Raw genomic sequence first — 21,826 nt, forward strand, 5'->3', positions numbered from 1 at the left:
TTGCACTTCCAGTTTCCCCCCATTCCTATGGGAAACCATCTAAAAACACGAGACCTTCATCTTCAGTTATGACAGTCTATGGCACTTTTATACAGTCATCAGCCCCACTAGAATATGAAAAAGAAGATCAAACTATTAATGTAACATCCATTTTTTTTTTTCGGATCTAATTTATCATTCAATGTACTCAAGGAATACGATTATTACTTCGTTTCATAGGAAGATAGTTATATCATTCATGTTCATATCAATAAGATTTATCGTTAAAATCAGATAAACAAAATTTCTAAACTAAATACTTGAAATACCATTAAATGAAATTAGTTTAGAAATTGAAATCACATACCTTAGAAGACTAAGACTAAAAAATCAACTAAGGATGCTTCTGGAACCACCCGGATTAGTCCACAAATACACTATAACAATTTAACAAGACAACTATCTTCTAACAACTACTATCTTATAATCAAATGATAAATACAATTAAATGTTTTATTATTATTTTAAATTAGGGCATCACATACCACTACATCAATTAGGGCATTGTTTACCTTTGGTTCATTTAGGGCTTCCAATACCACGCATTCATTTTAGGGCTTCCACGACCACAGATTCACGAATTCAACTAGAGCTTCCAATACCACAGTATCATTTAAGATTTCAGCTGTCACCCAATCAATTAGGGCTTCAGATTTCTTTTCCTTCCGATTACTTATCTATGAAAGTTTCTCAAGTTTAGATAAATACTTATATTCAATATTCATATAAATGAAAACAATTCACAAATCAATCCAGGTGTAAAATAATGATATCAATGAATTTAATTCAATTCATTCTTACTTCTTCGTAAATAGAAATGATAATACCTATTACTGATAAATAATTGATTGCTTGGCTTATCTCAGCCTGACACATATCCGACATCTTGAGAGAGGTGAAACATTGTCAGGGGCTTTACCACCAACCTCGGACCACAATATATCCCCACACGATCTCTAACGAGAAAGGCCCTCCCTGCCCAGAATTGACAGGGGACATTATTCCATCCACTGGGCATCATGTTATAGACACACCATACGACTTGGCAGTAGAAGATCACCATAAAAGGATTATGCATGAGTTATTGATTGTTTAAATAGTAAATATTGAATGTCATAACTGATACTGATTCATTCTATTGAGGATTCCTTTCTTACAGCATCACCCATCTTCTTGGCTACACAATCGGGTGAGTCCTAGGAATCCAGAATTCTCAGAGCAGATGATTCTAACAATTATTTAAGAAGATTACATACATTTAGCATTTCACACTTTGCGATTACCTAATTTTTTTCTTTAAAGATTTCAAAAATGAATGTTTAATAATTTGAATTCTATTCCACGTTCTTGCAGAATGCCTCTCTGCCAGGTGAAATCCTCAATGTCAATATATATTCTAATTTCATGTCTGGTAATATGTTTAAGTTTTGCAATCATATGGATTCATTCCCATAATCAGGATCATCTCAGTTTGAGTGGACTTGTATAATTAATGTAAGCTCTGGATCATTTAAATGATTGAATTCATAAAACACTTTGGTTATCAATAGATATCATAATGGTTCATCTCTTCTAACTAATCTTAACCAACTGAGGAGAATATGTCGAATCAGATGGAGGAAGAGTAATAAAATACATATGCAAGAATTTGATTTATAATATATGCTACTCAATTAATTTCTCTATCCTTCGAATCCAGAATCTAGGTATTCTCATGGTTGATCAATGTAAATCAAGAACAAGACATTGGACTGTTTTTTTATAATCATTCATTTTGGTTGGGAGTTACATATCCAACTATACTTTCTACACATTTCTCTGCTCAAAATAATCACCAAATCAAAGTTATTTATCTGCCTATTTTATTCAGATTGTATATATCATGCAACAGTGTTCACCATCTTTGATTTTGAAAATTAAGGGTAGGAACATAAATTCTATCTGTTTCGCTAAGCCCTATAGACAAAGCAATAGATCTTATTGTTAGTATGCAAAAGCTCAATTTAACAGAAGTCTGATATATCGTTAAAAGTTCAGTGCATAAAAAAAAACTCCAACATAAATAGATAAAATACCAATTTTTGAATAAAGGAAGAGAAATACATTAGATTTACAGCAACATGAGAAAAAAAAAAATTCAGACTAGCTTGTGAATCAAGTAACCCCGCAGATTCATCTCAAGTAATAAATTGGAAAGTTAAAATGACGAGACTTAAATGAAAGAAAAAAAGAATCTCAACCTAATGCATATTATATAAAAGATCTAATATCCTCAAAAAGAAGAGTACAGTTCTCCCAATTCAACTGACCAAAAATTCTGCAAGGTTCAGTTCTTGTTGTTGCCATTGAGCAATAGATTGCGCAATGCTAATTTATCAAAAGAGGCAATATTCAAATCCAATAAATTACCCTCGACCTTGATTACCAACCAAATGAAGCAAAATGAAGAAAGTCCAACAAATAAGGAAACAAAGAACAAATGCAAATTATAGTTGACCCGTAATACCTCACACAAATCCCACTTATCAAGAACATTACATTTCTTTCTTTCAACAATTAAAGTCAAACCATTCTTGAGGTTGAGACTTGCAAAATCCAAAAAGAAATGGCCAGCAACAAAAGCAGAAACTCTCGAGAGAGAGAACACTCGCCAATATTTTACCAAAAGCGTTCCAAAACATTTACATGAGCTTACGTGACCTCTTTAAGAAATTTCGAATGGCTTGCGCTTGGGAAAGAGTCCAGCTTCCAATTTGAGACCCGCGGCAAGGCATGAAGGAAAGGCGGTAAGAGTAGTATATAAATCGGGTATGAAACTCTGTTATACGAGAAATGCTGGTAGCAGAGAGTTCCGTGGAAGGATAATCAAGCATAAATATAAATCAAAAACAACCTCTAATAATTTGAGAACCTTCGATAGCAAGGAAAAAGTATGGACAACGACGAGTTACGGGTTGCACACAGGTAAGAGATATATTAAGATACAATCAAAGAGACTATTAAAAGGAGAGGTTTGGCTCCTCGGCTACCATCAGTTACAAGAAGCCATTCAAATGCCAAACAAAAATGAATTCATAAAAAGAAGGAAAATTAGAAGAAAAGATAATTAAAAGGTTCAAATCGTCAAATATTATAAACCAAACATTATTATTATTACAATCACTTATTTAAATTATTTTAACATTTTATATTAAATGCATGAATACAAATTATTATCTAAATAACATAATGAAAGATAAATTGAAATCTTTTAAGATACGTTTAATATTTTATCCCAATTATTTTAATTAAATTATGAAACAACTCATGCAAGTCCCGCAGACATATTCTGGCTAGGTCCTTTACCCATCTGCCCAGTGATGGTGATGCCCTGCCTAATTCTTTTCTGACAATGCTTTCACCCCTTCGACATGCTTCCTGCAACGAAATTCTTCGAAATTAATTTGTATATTATTTAATCATTGTTCATTTTTCACGCATGTTCAAATGAAAGAAAATACATGCTTATTACTTTCAAGTAATTTTCAAAAAATGCATCAAAGAAAAGCATTTTTATTCATTTTGAAATAATGTTCCTTATTTTTTATGATGGAGCAAATCATGACACAAATTAAATGTTGAAAGTAAATTTCTCCCACACATCTAATTGTGAGAGTAGTCTCTACATGCTAACATACATCTATATCCTACTGAAATCAATAACTGAATAACGGAGTAAAAGGAGAAAGGTTCATGGGCACCAGTCATTGCCTGTAATGACTGGTGATGTGGCATCCAATTGCGTCCATCCTCTCGCTGCCCCAAACATCGCCCTTTTCGTGCTTCCAATTCCTGTATTCACAAAGAAGAGAATGGGTTAGATCCTTAGTTGCCGATTCGTGACACGAATCCGATTCGGGCACGTGAATCGGATCCGTGGATTCGGGATTTTTTTTTTTTCCCAATTATGATTCGTGGAGGATTCGTGCATATATATATATATATATATATATATATATATATATATATATATATATATATATATATATATATATATATATATATATATATATATATATATATATATGCATTATATATACTAAAAAAAAGAGAAATATACATAATTCTAAAACTAAATCATTTCATAGTATGAATCTAGTATACTTGATCAATGACATTGATAATTAATCTATTTTCACGATTATAAAGGAAATCAACACATTCACATTGAATTACTGAAAGTGAAAGCTTGTAACATTCAAAATATAGATCATTAAACTTAAAGTTTATAACATGATTTACTCATAAAAGAGTCAAGAGTCAACACTAAAGTTTTTTATTTAATCATCAAATGGATTTTCAAGAAAATCCGCATCAGAGGGGTACTGGTGAGCTGCAAGTGCTGCATCTGTATTAGTAGAGGAACCCAAACCACTAGTAGTAGAGGGGATTGTTAACTCATAATCCTCCTCCTCATCATCCACATCAATCAAAGTGGATCTAGCAAGATCTCGGATGGTCATATCTAAATCAGGAGTCTCGGGTGCTACATCCCAAAGCTTTTCGGGCCCCTTCTTGTACTTAGGATCCTTCCGTGACAACAAGCGCAAATTGTTGTGAATGAACACAAGGTCTTCTGATTTTTTTGGAGCCAACCGGTTGCGTTTGATTGAGTGGATAAAGGAGTAAGTACTCCAATTCCGCTCAGCGGCAGAAGAGCTGGCAACCTAAAGAGAAATTAAAAATTATCAATACAACAATCAAGATAAATAAATTAAATAATAAATTCAAGGAATTGAGAATGTTAACCTTAAGCTTAATTTTACAAACTTACTTGGGATAGGACCTTTATGGCAAGAGGTTGGAGATACGTGAAGGCTTGCCCGTGAAGGTACCACCATTTGATGGCACCCATCCTGCTTTGGTCTGCTATGGCAATAGGGTCGAAATCCTCACCTGAGTTGAAAGCAGCAAATTCACTCCTCACAATTGCCCCAATCTCTGGATCTTGGAATATCTTAGCTAGTGCCCTCTTATACCCATCTGCAACCTCTGCATCTCTAAATGGTGGCACTCTACCTGGAAGGCGAAGTACATCTGCACTATAGTACCTGGGGATAACAAAAGACAATTGAACACTATCAAATATCAATAGCACAAACATTGGATAAAATAAGCACAAACATTTGATAAGAACTACAGTACCTCGGGGATAGAGCATATGCAAGGAGGTGCAAAGGTGTGGTCATCTTGTTCCATCGATGATGAACAATTTTTTCCACCTTCTTGTAAAGGGTGTCCTCAGGATCATTCTCCCTCCTTTGTATGGCCTAAGATATGAAATATGAATAATAATTATAATTAGTGAATATGTCAATTTAAACTTTAGAATCTAGATATCTCTCAAATAAAAAATTGTTGTAAAAGAGCGTAAAACTTACCATTTTAATTTTTTCCAGCATACTATCCATGGAATCATAAATATCCCCAAGGCATGGCTCATCACTATCTGCGAAGCGAAGCATTGCCATTATTGGATCGGTGATTTCCAACACATAACTCACAAGACCCCACCAATCCTCATCTAGTATCATTCTTCTCACATTTAAAGCCCTTGCTGTATTGGAATTCTTCCAAATGCCCCATTGGGGGCTAATGACCATATGCTTCAATGCTTCTTTTACCTTCACAAGTCGTCTCAAGACGATTGTGTGAGAGGCAAAGCGGGTTTCAGCAACCTAAGAACATGTTAAACTCAAGTTAGTAAAACATTTAAAAATTAAAACATGTTAATGTAAACAACAACAAAAATTAATAATTGTGGAATCCAATAATATTCAATTATATATTAAATATAAAAATTTACCTTCAATAACTCCAAGTCCGAGAAACTCCTAAAAATTGCTTGTGACATGTGGTGATTTGTCACAAACATTTGAATCTCTTCAGCTTCCTCATATATCCTTTTCACCCAATCTATTTCGGTGCCAATTGCTTTCATCACTAAATTGAGAGAGTGGACGGTGCATGGTGTCCAAAAGATATGATCATATCTAGACTCTACAATTATCCCTGCAGCCCTGCAAACTTTTGCATTGTCCGTGACCACTTGAACAACATTATCAGGACCCACTGACTCTATGGCATCAATGAGAATGCGTGAAATAAATTCTGCATCTTTCACTTGCCCTTCACAATCAACTGCCTTCAAGAACATTGCCCCCTTAGGGCATACAGCAATAACATTGATCAATGGACGGTTTCTACAATCTTTCCAACCATCCGAAATAATAGACACACCCGATTGAACCCAAAAATCTCTTATTGGTTGAAGTTGAGCCTCTACATTTTTCCTCTCATCATGTAATATGGTAGTGCGCAACTTCTCATAACCAGGCGGTTTGTAACCATGGGGTGCATCATTTATTGCTTCCACCATCTCCCTAAAATAAGGTGATCTAGCAAAATTAAATGAAACACCATTTGCAATTAAACAACGTCCAATTTTGTGATCAGCAATGTCTCTCTTTTCAATTTGGAATGCCCTATCTAGTGGGCCTCTCTTGCGGGTGAGTGGAGATGGGTCTTCATCTTCATCATTTGTAGTTGGCATAGGCAAAAAAGGATGTGTTCTTGTGTTTGTTTGATCAAATGATGGTGTTGGTATATTTGTTTTTTGGGAAGCACCACGTTTTGCTTTTGCAACTGCTCTATCAGCATCATCTTGCTCTTTTGCTAATGCTGCTATTTGTGCAACTGGTAATCCCTTCTTATCACTACCTTGACACATGTGAATTCCTTCACCCGCAGGGCCCAAAAAATGTAGTTTCACTCGGGAATAGGAGCTTCTATGTTGTATGTTGCAAAAATTACATTTCCATATGTATGCCCCACCCCCAGGACATTGTGCAACTCTTGTTGTGTGTCTCCATAAAGGAGACCCCTTATCAATTTTGAAGCTTGGTGATGCAGCCCCACCCCCACCCACTGAGCCTTGACTACTCATTGTTCTATTCTTGCAATCTAGAAAAAATGAAAGAAAACCATACTTCACACTTGCACAAAAACTTGAAAATTTGGAAAACTAAAAATAAATCAATAATCTATGAAAGAATTCAAGAATATGGTTGAAATGCATACCTTAAACACTTCTTGCAAGGTATTTGAAGCTCCACAACCGATCTCCTTCGAATCCAAGCACTTCACTTCAAACTAGCAAGTATGAGAGAGCAAAATGAGAGAGCAAAATAGAGAGCAAAATAGAGAGCAAATGAACTTGCATTGTGATTTAGAGGGTCGTTTTTAGGGTTTAGGGCCTTTAGGGCAAAAAAAAAACATTAAAAAATGATAATGGGCCCACGTTTTTGCATTCTCCTCCTTCATTGCTGCGGATTCACGCGGATCCGCGCCCGGATCCTCGAGGATCCGGGCAGGATTCGTAATCCTGCTTGTGGATCCGTAAGGATCCGCGGGCCGCGGATCCTTACGGATCCACAGGCAGGATTACGAATCCTGCCCGGATCCTCACGGATCCATACGTGGATCCAGATCCGAATCGGACCCGAGCCCGGATCCGGCCTTTTCCAGGCGAATCCGGTAACTAAGGTTAGATCCAATGGATCTAAGCAATGCTGATGACTCACTCAAATCTCGCATTTACCATCCTACATGCTATTCATCTCAGTAAGATACAGGCATATATCAGTACATAGAGAGATCAATAACAGAAAAATAAAGTATTAAAGGGACAATTCATCTTTGTTTTGAAACCTTTTACTTTAAGAGCTGGTGAAAACACGCAGAATCTAGAATGGAGGAAGTACAGTTGCAGTTCAATAATACTAGTTACAGGAGGCTTTTGGCAAACATCAAGTATACAGCAAAGAGATAGAGAGAAAATCATATCTGATACATTAGAAAATATGGTGGCTATATACAACTTTCAGCAATGAAAGTAGGAGCTGATAAAGAAAATCTGGTTTGACAGTTGAAAGAAAACCCTCATAAGTTTTGTGATATATCAGTTCATACAGCAACCTAGCATGGAGTTTAACGTAAATAGAGTATCACAGTCATTTCAATTTGCAGCAGGAAATCATCACAAAGAATACCATGAATACTGCCCAATTTCTACAATATCACAATTATATACGGGTTTCTTGCAAATAATGGATATTACTTTCAGCAAAAAAAACCTTTATAAAGAAAATATGACACATGACAATTTCCATCAAGGAACAAGTAACAGGTAAGTCTAGAAATATGGCAACTTTCAGCAAAATAATTGTTTTATATCAGTTCTTGCAAATATCTGAGAAGGGTTAGCATGCAGTAGTAAGTCCATCATAAATCAAATATGGCTCAGATCTATAAAAAAAAAGTATCCATATGCAAAATAATTTCCAGCAGAAGTAAAGGTGGAAAAAGATGTTTTGAAAGACAAATAAGCAGGAAAGCTTCATTATAAACGACAGATCTGGGGTAGTTTCTAAAACATTCTTCCATTTTTTTTTTAAAGAAAAACCCGTATGGAGACATCCAGCAAAGAACCAATAGCAGCGCTGTAAATCCATTATAAAACTAGACATTGCGTCTTTAAATAAAACGAAAAATTACTACAGTAGTCATGGAAGGTCTTGCAAACATCTTTTGAAACTTTCATTCATACAGCAAAAGAAGGAAAGATTAACAGCTGAAGTCTTATTCTTGCATATCCACGAAGCAAAAATCAAAGAAATTCAAGAAGAAACCCAGAAATTTATATAACTACTTCCAGCAAAGCAACCCTCATCTACAAGAGTTTTGTGATTATTTAAAAAAATTTCATGTGAGGATTACTTTCAGCTTTGTCAATAATACATATACAGTCAGATCAAAGAAGAAAAATTCATAAAGAATCAAAGCAGTTTTTTACTGATCACTTACAACAGAAGAGGACAATGAAGAGTCGTGTCTTTCTCATTTTCAAATGCAAGAAAGGAGTGCCGCTTCAGTCTGCTGTAGCCCACGGCCAAGAACAAAATGACAACAGCATGGAAAACAAAGGTAAACCAAATGGCGGACACCTAGCGAGCAATAAGAAACCCATAACCAAAAAATGCGGATTCAGTTTTGTATGATGGCAGATACCAGTTGGCTCACTAAAAAGCCATGCGTTTTCACGCCATAGAACACCAGGGAAAATACACTAAAAATGGCGTCCAAGTAACAACAGATACCACTCTGCTCTCTTCAAAAAATCATGCATTTTCATGACATAGTCAGGGTTAGGCAATAATAGAGACTAATTAGCAAGTATACCTGCAAAATGGCATCCGAACAACAGAAGAAGTTGCAGAGGAGTGTAACAGTCGGCTAGGGTTTCACCATAACCCTATGCAAGTCGCTTGCAAAGTTTCCCAACGCCAAATAACAACATAATACTCTCAAATCTGTCTTTTATTGAATTCCTTAATGCCATTTAAGAGAATTTCGGATCCGTTGCATGCGTTTTGGGAATTAGAAATATTTATTTTTTGCATGGGCTTGTTATAATGCGATTGCATTATTTGTTATATTTTTGCATGCATATATTTTATGTTATTATACTTTAGTTGATTCATTTGATCAACTCAAAGATAATGAATTTTATAAATGCAATTTATAACAATAATGCAAGTAAAAAAGGGATAGAATCTTATTTAAGTCTTACCTTTATTCTATTTTTTATTTTTATAATTGCATTAGTATTAAAAGATTGTAATTATTATTTTTATAATTGATAATCTATAAATCAATTATTAAAATAATAACATTCATGCAATTAAGGAAATAAATAATAAAGTCTAAAGGTCAAAGCGGGTTCAAGGAGGAGTCGGGACTTTGTAAATGCCAAAATTCAAGGGGACAGCTTCAGTTAATATTTTTAGAGGCCCAGTTCAGATTGAAGACTTCAGAGTGCATTATGGAGTTATGGCAGTTTGGGAGACTTTTTTTTACACTTTTCTTATGCATAGTTGGTGGAACCTCAGTTAAAGATATTTTGAGCATGTTTTTGGGCTTTCTAGAGGTTCTTAATAATGAGTTAACTCATTATTTCAACCCAGCTCTCCTGTTTTGGGACAGTTGTATTGTTGATATATACTCTTATTTTTGAGAAAGAGGTTCAGATTTTAAGGGAGGACGCTTATGTGATTTCATCCTTAAGTGTATTTTTCTATATGATTCTGATCCATTATGCAGATGTACTGTTTTGAGGGCCTTTGATGGAAATAAAGTTTTCATTGGAACCACTTCTGGAGTTGACATATTTAGTTGTGTGCGTTAAGGTGATTGATGTTATTCAAATTGTTTTTTAATTATAGGCCTTTCTGAATGATGTCTTATCTTGTACCTTCTTTATAAATAGCTGTTCATAGATTTTGAGTTGTGTTTTTCAAGTTCATAAACCTTCTCTTGAATTATTAATATGAATTAGCAGATCTTCAAATAAGGTTTCTTGTGATTATCTTATCAAAAACTTTCATTGTGTCTCAGGTATAGCAGTAATCTTTGTTATCAATATTGGTGTATCGCCTTATTTCTTTAAGTTTTCCGTGTTCTAGGTTATCTTTTTACCCTTTTCCATCTGAAAGTTTCAATTCTCCATTAGTATAAGTAAGAAATAAGGTATATCATACAGGAACCGGCCTAGAATCCGGAGTTTCAGCCAAGTTTTAAGTTACCCACAACTTTTGGCTGATCTCATGTTTCTCCAAAATCACTGCGAGTTTTAGGACTTAAGGCAAATTTTCAAGGTGCAGATTTTGGAGATAACAATTTTTGGCACGCCCGGTGGGACACTTGCCTTATTTTTTAAGGAAGTTGCTGCTGTTTTTGATGTGCAAACAGCAGAGTTATAATTTTTTCTGCATATCTGGCGACTCTGTGGGGAAGAAAGGTACAGATCAGTGTTGTTAATGAGAAAGGTACAAACCAGAAGTTCAAATACATTTGAATATTTACAGCTTGAAACACCTAAAAGGCGTGGGAGAACCCTTGCTAGGACAAAGCCAGCAAAGAGAAATCAGAAATCAGCACAGGGTACTCGAGTTTATCAAAGAAAAACTTGTAGCACGTTTTTAGTAAGTCCCAATTGGAGAACCGAGCCTTTGGAATCAAAATTTTCTACATTTTTTGCAGATACAATAGCAAGCTCGAGTTCGGCTGCAAATTTATTTCCTGGACCAGCGGTATCATTAATACATCAACAACAGATAAGTTATCAGCTACCAGTAATGGCTCAGCCAAGAAATTTTGCCTTTGTTCCCTTTGATCAAGGAAGTCCTTTGAATCTCTAGCAGCATAATGACATCCCTTTAGCAGCTTTGAAAGGAGTGTCATATTTTACCAGAGAAAGCCAAACTACAGCTTTCGAGCATGTCAAAGATATAGCAACCCTGTGCAACATCCATCATGTGACACAAGAAAACATGGCAATTAGGTTATTGGCAGCTTCATTCAAGGGGAAAGCGTTGGAATGGTTCAGAAGTTTACCAGTGGCTTCGATAGGCACATGGGATGAATTGGGTGATGCATTCACCAAATTTTTCGAAGACAAATCTGATCATTTGTTATTGGTAGAACAGCTAACAACCATAAAAAGGGCTCCACAAGAACAGATGATTGATTTCAATACACGTTTTCAAAGGACATGGAATAGGATACCTGTTGCTGTTAGACCAAGTGTTGATCATGCATTTTTATACTATCTTAAGAGTTTGAACAGCGACATTTCTGTCATGATTCAGTCTATGGGAGGTAATACACTGCCACAAGCATTTGCTATATCAGTAAGGGCAGAAAATAGCCTCATACAGGCAGGCAAAATTGCTCCTAGACCTTCTTTGCCTATTTTTCCAAATATACAGCCAAATATACCTTTGCAAATACCACCTTTCAGCCCATTACCAGTGGTTTCCAGCCAAGAGATAGCTGTTGCAGGACCTTCTCAGGAGCTGCAAGAGATTAAGCAAGGTCAGCAAAAGATTGAAAACTTAATGCAAACTTTTGGAAATGAATTGGTTAACCTCAAAAAGCAGCAATTTCAGCCAAGGCAACCTTTTCAATCTCAAAATTTCGCTGCAAATCAAGGTTACCAACAGCAGAATAATCAAGGATACCAACCACAAAACCAAGGGCAACTTCAAAATAGGCAAAATTTTCAAGGGTGCAATGCTGAAAATAAACAGAGCATAAATCAGAGACCATATAAGCCTTATAATCCAGCACCCTTAAATGCTGCAAATCCGGTAAGAGATATAGTACCTGTACCAATGCAAAATAATATGGCTGTTGAATATGACTGGTGTTTTCCATGCAATCAACCTCATAGTCAAGCTACCTGTTCAAATGGCGTCATTCAGCAAGCTTTGATGGTACAAAACGCTACATATATGCAGCAGGCACCGGAGGCTGAAATGGAACAACAGCAAGATGTACCCCCTGCAGATGCTTCATTCCTAAATTGGCAGATAGATGAATTTTGTGGTATAAATAACGCTGATCCTAATATTGCTATTTATTCCAGGAATAAAAAAAGGGCTTTAGAGGACCAGAAAAATAGTAATAACAACAATATTAGTAATACAACCACTACAGGATCAGATAAGCCAACTAATCCACATACCAACATAGGACAACAAGCACAACCTGCTGTTACAAAACCGCAACCTAAGGTACATGCATCAATTCCTTTTAATGTTGTTGAAAATATGAAAAAAATGAATGTATCTATCAGTATGTGGGATTCTTTGACAATATCTGGTCAAGTTGATATGTTGCAATCTGAATTATCAAAAAGAGGTAATGCTGGTGAAAATATGTCAAGTGCTGTATTTGCGAATAATGAAGAAGGTAACAAAAAAACAGCAGTTCCAGCTGTCAAACCTCCCCCTTTCTATGTCTCTTTGATCATAGGCAATAATCTAGTTCACAATTGCATGATTGATAGTGGAGCCACAAGTTCAGTTATGCCTAAAAAGGTAGCAGATCAGCTAGGACTGAAATATCAACCTCTCAAGAAAGGCGTGGTGCAATTGGATTGGTCAATTGTTAACACAATAGGTGTCATTAAGGATGCTAGTCTTACCTTGCATGCTTGTCCAAATTTTTCAAGACCTCAGGATGTTTATTTCATAGATCTTCCGCCATTTTTTGCATTATGCTTATCTAGAGATTTCACTGCAAAGATTGGTGGCTATTTTTCATCAGATTGGTCTCATATGCTCTTTAGGTCAAGATATGGTACAAAGATCACTATTAAATCCGAAAAGTTAGCAAAAGACAATATAGAGCCTTATGTTCCTACTGCTATAAATGCAAATCTGATGTTACTTGATACTGATAAACCTAAGGTAGTAGATTCTAACACACCCCTTACTGGTATCCCGGATATTTTGCTTGATGAATGGGTTGCTGAAAATGTTTCTAATAGTCAAAACAACGTTGTTCATGATGCTGGTTTTGGAAATTATATGATTTTAGATCAAAGTTCAGAAATTCCAAATCTGATCAAAGATACAAATCAGATCAGCGAACAAGAAAATCAGGTATGGAAGATGTATTTTGATGGCTCACGAAGCAAGAATGGTGCTAGAGGGGGAGTAATGTTGGTATCACCTCAAGAGGATAAGTATTTTGCTGCTTTTCGCTTTTCATTTGCATGTTCTAACAATGTGGCTGAATATGAAGGACTGGTACAAGGTTTGGAATGGGCAAGGAAGAGAAAAATAACATGCTTGCAAGTTTTTGGGGACAGCAAACTCGTTGTAAACCAGGTTAGAGGTTTAATTTTTGTCAAGAATGATACTTTAAAGTTGTACAAGAACAGGGTATGGGATATTATAGAAGAATTTGAAGCTTTTAATATAATATCTATACCTAGAGCAAAGAATCAGTTTGCTGATAGGCTGGTAGCAGTAGGTGCACAGTTTGATATTGTCGAAAATGTCTCAAAAAAGAGCGAACAATATCATCTTAAGGTGGTGGTTAGACCTTCAATACCAGATAACAACATAAATTGGCAGGTTTTTGATTCAGATGAATAGATTTTAAGTTTTTTGTTGTAAGAAGATGTGTTTTCATTTGCTAATCAGGATAGATTCAGTCAGCAATATAGTGATTAGATTATTTAGCTGAAAACAAACAAGTTGCCTAAAGGTTTGGTCACTTTAGAAACTATCTTTGATCCAGATCACCAGGTGAAAAAGGATAAAACTAGTTTGCTGGTGAAAGAAGAGCATTATGAGGAGCTGGAAATTTTTGAAGGAAAAAGGCTGAAAGTTGGTAAGATAAACTCACCACAAGAAAAACAGTTGTTTATTGAATTGTTTCAGGAGTTTAATGATGTTTTTGCGTGGGATTATTTTGATCTAAAAGGCTTTGACCCTAAGTTAACCCAACATACTATTGAGCTTGAGCCTAACACCAAACCTATAAGGCAAAAATAGAGACCTGTCAATCCTAAACTAGAACCTCTAATGCTGAAAGAGTTAAACAAACTTCTAGAAGGAGGGATTGTCTTTCCAGTCAAGCATACTTCTTGGGTCTCTAATTTAGTACCTGTAAGAAAGAAAAATGGAGAAATACGCTTATGCATAGATTTTAGAGACTTAAACAAGGCTTCATTAAAAGACAAGCATCCCTTACCATCTATGGAACAGATTTTACAATATGTTTCAGGTTCTGAAAGGTTTTCTTTGTTAGATGGTTATTCTGGTTATAATCAAGTGCTGGTAAAAGATGAAGATCAGTTCAAGACAGCATTCACCACTAAATGAGGAACCATGGCTTACAGAAGGATGCCTTTTGGGCTAGCAAATGCTGGAGCTACGTTTCAAAAGGCTATGGACATGGAGTTTCGAAATTTAATGTACAAGATAGTGCTGGTACATCTGGATGACATTACTGTTTTCAGCAAGGAGGCTAAGGATCACATTTTTCATCTTAGACAAGTGTTAGAAAGATGCAGGGAGTTCGGTATTTCTCTTAATCCAAAGAAATCTGTATTTGCTGTCCATGAAGGTAAACTTCTCGGTTATATTGTTTCAAAGCATGGTACTACTATAGATCCCGAGAGAGTTCAAGCGATTTTAGAGTTACCACTACCTAGCCACAAGAAGGGTTTACAAAGTTTTCTTGGTAGGATAAATTTTGTGAGACGTTTCATACCTGATGTTGCTAATCTTTTGAAGCCTTTAACAGCAATGTTAAAGAAAAATACAGTTTTCAGCTGGAAAAAAGAGGGAAAGTGTTGTTTTGAAGCAATTAAAGAGTCCTTGTCCGCTGCCCCTGCCTTGATTAATCCAGATTTTACTAAAGATTTTATATTGTATGCCTATGGCAGTTTTGACGCCATTTCAGCAATGCTGGTGCAAAAAAATGATGAAGGTTTGGAGCAACCTGTCGCGTTTTTCAGCAAAGGTTTGCAAGATTTCGAACAAAGGTACAACTTTGTTGAAAAGCATGTTTTTGTTGTCATTTAAAGTCTTAAAAAATTCAAACACCTGGTTTCCAACAGCAAAATTCATCTAATGGTTTCTCATCCAAGTGTGAAGGAATTTTTGTTAAGCAAAGATTTAAATGAAAAAAGAGCAGGCTGGATTACTCGGGTGATGGAGTATGATGTTGATATCCATATCACCAAACTGATTAGGGGCAAGGGATTATGCGAACTGTTGGCAGATAACAGCTTTCAAGAGGTAGAAATCAACCAAAATCTGTTGCTGGTTGATAATAATCAAGCTGAAGGTAATCAATCAAAATGTTGGTTGACTGAAATGACACATTTTCTGCAAACAGGGGAGTGTCCTTTGAGGTTGGATAGAGCTAAACGCAAGTATTTCAGACTTCAATCAATTCCTTATGCCTTGGTTCATGATGTTTTGTTTAGAAAGGACCATAGTGGCATGTTATTACGTTATATAAGTGTTGATCAGACCAGCAAGATCCTGGAACAGTTTCATGATGAAGGAGGTCACTTTTCCCCAAAGACGACAGCTTATAAAGTGTTGAGGGCAGGATTCTATTGGCCTGGTCTGTTCAAAGATGCCCATAGTTGGTCAAGAAAATGCCAAAAATGTGCATTATTTGCTGGTAAGGAAAGGCTGGCCTTACCCTTGAAACCGATTTTGGTTGAGCAGCCATTCATGAAGTGGGGTATTGATTTCATAGGCCCAATTAATCCAAGCTCTAGTTCAGGTCACAAGTGGATTCTTACAGCTACGGATTATTTTACAAGATGGACTGAAGTAGTAGCATTAAGAGAGGCAAATGAATCAGTTGTACTTAATTTTTATGATGATTTGACTACAAGGTTTGGTGTTCCTGATTCGATCATTTCTGATAACGCATTAGCCTTTGTGGGAGCAAAAGCGTCTGAATGGGTGCTAAAGAAAGGTATATATCTAAATACCTCATCGAACTATTACCCTCAAGGTAATGGTTTGGCTGAAAGTACAAATAAGAACCTTTTAAGGATTATTAAAAGAACTTTAGAGGAGAATAAGAGAGATTGGCATGCAAAGTTGAAATCTGCCTTATAGTTGGATAGGATTACTCTTAAGCGAATTATTGGAACATCTCCTTACGTTCTAGTATACGGGAAGGAGGCCAAGTTACCTGTTACTACTGAATTTCCTGCGTTACAGCTTGTTGATCAGCTGATATTGTTTTGAAGAACAGGATCCTCTTAAGGTAAGGTTTGCTAAATTAATGGAGTTAGAGGAGAAAAGGAGCAAGGCACTGCAGGAAATGGAATACCAGCAGTTACAGGTGAAGAGAACATTTGATAAAAAGGCAAAAGATCGTCATTTCAAAGAAGGAGACATGGTGCCGAAGTGGGATGTACTTAAGACAAGACCAGGGCAGCATGCTAAGTTTGATCACTTTTGGGAAGGCCCTTTTCAAATTGTTGAGTGCAAGGAACACAATGCTTTCCAGCTTGCCACTATTCAAAGAGATGTTCTACCGATTCCTGTTAACGGGATTTACCTCAAGGCTTGCTTTGAGGTATGATTTTAATTCTGTTTGTTTTCTAGGTTAGGTTTCATGCTTTCAATAAATGCATCTGCATATTAGTTTAAGTTTTTCCTAAGTGCTGTCCAAGCACATGTCGATTTTAGTTTCCTTTCCTAGAATAGTTTCCTGTTTTGTTCCTTAGGTTTTTAGGCGTGTCAAGTTGCTGGTCTGGTTGTTTCATATCATACTCACCCACCTCAATCATGCACACTAATGCATGGACTGAACGCATACATATAGGGTAGTACACGCATGCATATGCATACACCTAGGGCTGCATTTTTCATGACATTTTCAATCCCACTTTCATACATACCTGGCAGCCATGACCATACACATACACACACGTATACTAATCACCTACATCCATCCAATTCACACATTTTTATGCATGATTGAGATGGATAACTATGAATTCGACTTCTAAAGTTGATGCTACAGTCTGATCATGCATAAAAATCAGTCTAATAATAACCTGTCAGTTATCATTAGACTCATTTGCATACATCCCAGCCCATACTAGCAACTTTAGGGGTCGTGTCAGGTCTGGTTTAGGTCCAAGGAATTCATATTCTTAGACTCTAATGCCCAATGGATGTCAAAGGCAACTGATTAAGTGTCTAGCAGGCAGACAGTCAGCAAAGGTCGCCAAAAATGTTGTTCATTTTTCACGCATGTTCAAATGAAGGAAAATACATGCTTATTACTTTCAAGTAATTTTTAGAAAATGCATCAAAGAAAAGTATTTTTATTCATTTTGAAATAATGTTCATTTTTTTTTATGATGAAGCAAATCATGACACAAATTAAATGCTGAAAGTAAATTTCTCCCGCACATCTGACTGTGAGAGTAGTCTCTACATGCTGACATACATCTATATCCTACTGAAATCAATAACTGAATAGCGGAGTAAAAGGAGAAAGGTTCATGGGCACTTGTCATTGCCTGTAATGACTGGTGATGTGGCATCCAACTGTGTCCATCCTCTCGCTACTCCAGACATCGCCCTTTCCGTGCTTCCAATTCCTGTATTCACAAAGAAGAGAATGGGTTAGATCCAATGGATCTAAGCAATGCTGATGACTCACTCAAATCTCGCATTTACCATCCTACATGCTATTCATCTCAGTAAAATACAGGCATATATCAGTATATAGAGAGATCAATAACAGAAAAATAAAGTATTAAAGGGACAATTCATCTTTGTTTTGAAACCTTTTACTTTAAGAGCTGGTGAAAACATGCAGAATCTAGAATGGAGGAAGTACAGCTACAGTTCAATAATACTAGTTACAAGAGGATTTTGGCAAACATCAAGTATACAGCTAAGAAACAGAGAGAAAATCATGTCTGATACATTAGAAAATATGGTGGCTATATACAACTTTCAGCAATGAAAGTAGGAGCTGATAAAGAAAATCTGGTTTGACAGTTGAAAGAAAACCCTCATAAGTTTTGTGATATATCAGTTCATACAGCAACCTAGCATGGAGTTTAACGTAAATAGAGTATCACAGTCATTTCAATTTGCAGCAGGAAATCATCACAAAGAATACCATGAATACTGCCCAATTTCTACAATATCACAATTATATACGGGTTTCTTGCAAATAATGGATATTACTTTCAACAAAAAAAACCTTTATAAAGAAAATATGACGCATGACAATTTCCATCAAGGAACAAGTAACAGATAAGTCTAGAAATATGGCAACTTTTAGCAAAATAATTGTTTTATATCAGTTCTTGCAAATATCTGAGAAGGGTTAGCATGCAGTAGTAAGTCCATCATAAACCAAATATGGCTCAGATCTATAAAAAAAAAGTATCCATATGCATAATAATTTCCAGCAGAAGTAAAGGTGGAAAAAGATGTTTTGAAAGACAAATAAGCAGGAAAGCTTCATTATAAACCACAGATCTGGGGTGGTTTCTAAAACATTCTTCCATGTTTTTTTTTAAAAAGAAAAACCCGGATGGAGACATCCAGCAAAGAACCAGTAGCAGCGCTGTAAATCCATTATAAAACTAGACATTGCGTCTTTAAATAAAACGAAAAATTACTACAGTAGTCATGGAAGGTCTTGCAAACATCTTTTGAAACTTTCATTCATACAGCAAAAGAAGGAAAGATTAACAGCTGAAGTCTTATTCTTGCATATCCACGAAGCAAAAATCAAAGAAATTCAAGAAGAAACCCAGAAATCTATATAACTACTTCTAGCAAAGCAACCCTCATCTACAAGAGTTTTGTGATTATTTAAAAAAATTTCATGTGAGGATTACTTTCAGCTTTGTCAATAATACATATACAGTCAGATCAAAGAGGAAAAATTCATAAAGAAGAATCAAAGCAGTTTGTTATTGATTACTTACAACAAAAGAGGACAATGAAGAGTCGTGTCTTTCTCATTTTCAAATGCAAGAAAGGAGTGCCACTTCAGTTTGTTGTAGCCCACGGCCAAGAACAAAATGACAACAGCATGGAAAACAAAGGTAAACCCAATGGCGGACACCCAGCAAGCAATAAGAAACCCATAACCAAAAAATGCGGATTCAGTTTTGTATGATGGCAGATACTAGTTGGCTCACTAAAAAGCCATGCGTTTTCACGCCATAGAACACCAAGGCAAATACACTAAAAATGGTGTCCAAGTAACAACAGATACCACTCTGCTCTCTTCAAAAAATCATGCGTTTTCATGACACAGTCAGGGTTAGGCAATAGCAAAGACTAATTAGCAAGTATACCTTCAAAATGGCATCCGAACAGCAGAAGAAGTCGCAGAGGAGTGTAACAGTCGGCTAGGGTTTCACCATAACCCTATGCAAGTCGCTTGCAAAGTTTCCCAATGCCAAATAACAACATAATACTCTCAAATCTATCTTTTTATGAATTCCTTAATGCCATTTAAGAGAATTTCGGGTCTGTTGCATGCGTTTTGGGAATTAGAAATATTTATTTTTGGCATGGGCTTGTTATAATGCGATTGCTTTATTTGTTATATTTTTGCATGCATATATTTTATGTTATTATACTTTAGTTGATTCATTTGATCAACTCAAAGATAATGAATTTTATAAATGCAATTTATAACAATAATGCAAGTAAAAAAGGGATAGAATCTTATTTAAGTCTTATCTTTATTCTATTTTTTATTTTTTTAATTGCATTAGTATTAAAAGATTATAATTATTATTTTTATAATTGATAATCTATAAATCAATTATTAAAATAATAGCATTCATGCAATTAAGGAAATAAATAATAAAGTCTAAAAGTCAAAGCAAGTTCAAGGAGGAGTCGAGACTTTGCAAATGCCAAAATTCAAGGGGACAACTTCAGTTAATATTTTTAGAGGCCCAGTTCAGATTGAAGACTTCAGAGTGCATTATGGAGTTATGGCAGTTTGGGAGACTTTTTTTTACACTTTTCTTATGCATAGTTGGTGGAACCTCAGTTAAAGCTATTTTGAGCATGTTTTTGGGCTTTCTAGAGGTTCTTAATAATGAGTTAACTCATTATTTCGACCCAACTCTCCTGTTTTGGGATAGTTGTATTGTTGATATATACTCCTCTTATTTTTGAGAAAGAGGTTCAGATTTTAAGGGAGGACGCTTATGTGATTTCATCCTTAAGTGTATTTTTCTATATGATTCTGATCCATTATGCAGATGTACTGTTTTGAGGGCCTTTGATGGAAATAAAGTTTTCATTGGAACCACTTCTGGAGTTGACATATTTAGTTGTGTGTGTTAAGGTGATTGATGTTATTCAAATTGTGTTTTAATTATAGGCCTTTCTGAATGATGTCTTATCTTGTACCTTCTTTATAAATAGTTGTTCATAGGTTTTGAGTTGTGTTTTTCAAGTTCATAAACCTTCTCTTGAATTATTAATATGAATTAGCGGATCTTCAAATAAGGTTTCTTGTGATTATCTTATCAAAAACTTTTTTTGTGTCTCGGGTATAGCAGTAATCTGTGTTATCAATATTGGTGTATCGCCTTATTTCTTTAAGTTTTCCGTGTTCTAGGTTATCTTTTTACCCTTTTCCATCTGAAAGTTTCAATTCTCCATTAGTATAAGTAAGAAATAAGGTATATCATACAGGAACCGGCCTAGAATCCGGAGGTTCAGCTAAGTTTTAAGTTACCCACAATTTTTGGCTGATCCCATGTTTCTCCAAAATCACTGCGAGTTTTAGGAGTTAAGGCAAATTTTCAGGGTGCAGATTTTGGAGATAACAATCATAAATAATCATAATAGTTAACCTTACATCTCAACTCCATGAATTCGCGATTAATGAATAACTAGCATGTCATCTTCACTTGAAACCATAATGACTAACTATCTTACCATTTCGCCATATATCAAATTAAACTGCCAACTGACTTCATTTGAAACTCAACGTCTATATTTCAAGCTAGGTTAAAAATTGGGATGTAACAATTAAGGATTGGATCTATAAAGAAGAAGAAACACCCGATGAGGTCACACTTACTACTCCTATTTCTCCTAAGCGATATGGAAAGGGCTTTGAATTTTTTAGAAAGATGGGTTATCTAGGATATGGTCCTTTGACCAATAATAAATATACTCTCACTGAACCTATGAGTCACATAATGGACACAAAAGAAAGGATGCTATTGGCTTAGGTTATGTTGTTAAAAATTGCTTGCCTATCTATGATCAAGAACCTCCCACTCCTAGTGATTCAGAAGGAGAAACTGTCATATCCCCATTTTAAGATAGAATTTTAATAATAA

At 35.6% G+C, this 21,826-nt stretch overlaps 3 protein-coding genes across 8 annotated transcripts in view; 1 reads left to right on the top strand and 2 right to left on the bottom strand.

Annotated features, from left to right (window-relative positions):
• LOC149554924 (uncharacterized) overlaps positions 1-3,070 on the bottom strand; it is a 76,196-nt gene extending 73,126 nt beyond the window's left edge. For 2 of the 3 annotated variants that reach the window (XM_089828933.1, XM_089828932.1), the window contains exon 1: positions 2,725-3,070. In XM_089828933.1, the coding sequence (XP_089685059.1) occupies positions 2,725-2,912 (188 nt within the window). In that variant the 5' untranslated portion in view covers positions 2,913-3,070. The remainder of the gene's footprint in view (positions 1-2,724) is intronic. The other variant, XM_089828931.1, reaches the window with a different exon arrangement.
• LOC149554923 (beta-galactosidase 1-like) overlaps positions 1-21,826 on the top strand; it is a 404,510-nt gene that overhangs the window by 339,130 nt on the left and 43,554 nt on the right. The window lies entirely within an intron of this gene.
• On the bottom strand, positions 4,268-6,990 carry LOC149554925 (uncharacterized). The gene is made up of 5 exons (XM_089828925.1): positions 5,885-6,990; positions 5,460-5,756; positions 5,224-5,348; positions 4,853-5,129; positions 4,268-4,745 (listed from the first exon to the last, which is right to left on the bottom strand). Exons 1-5 carry the CDS (start codon positions 6,806-6,808, stop codon positions 4,359-4,361), a joined length of 2,010 nt encoding a protein of 669 aa, XP_089685051.1. The 5' UTR covers positions 6,809-6,990; the 3' UTR covers positions 4,268-4,358.

This window comes from Cupressus sempervirens, chromosome 5 (assembly GCF_028749045.1).
Source record: "Cupressus sempervirens isolate cs-2001-9-10 chromosome 5, ASM2874904v1, whole genome shotgun sequence".
Classification (NCBI taxonomy): domain Eukaryota; kingdom Viridiplantae; phylum Streptophyta; class Pinopsida; order Cupressales; family Cupressaceae; genus Cupressus; species Cupressus sempervirens.

Excerpts from the sequence above, each read along its gene's own strand:
- LOC149554925 (XM_089828925.1), bottom strand. The coding sequence starts at position 6,808 with ATGTGTCAAGGTAGTGATAAGAAGGGATTACCAGTTGCACAAATAGCA. Across the intron at positions 5,757-5,884 it reads CGGACTTGGAGTTATTGAAG|GTTGCTGAAACCCGCTTTGC; the intron begins GTAAATTTTTAT and ends ACATGTTCTTAG. Across the intron at positions 5,130-5,223 it reads GCATATGCTCTATCCCCGAG|GTACTATAGTGCAGATGTAC; the intron begins GTACTGTAGTTC and ends TGTTATCCCCAG.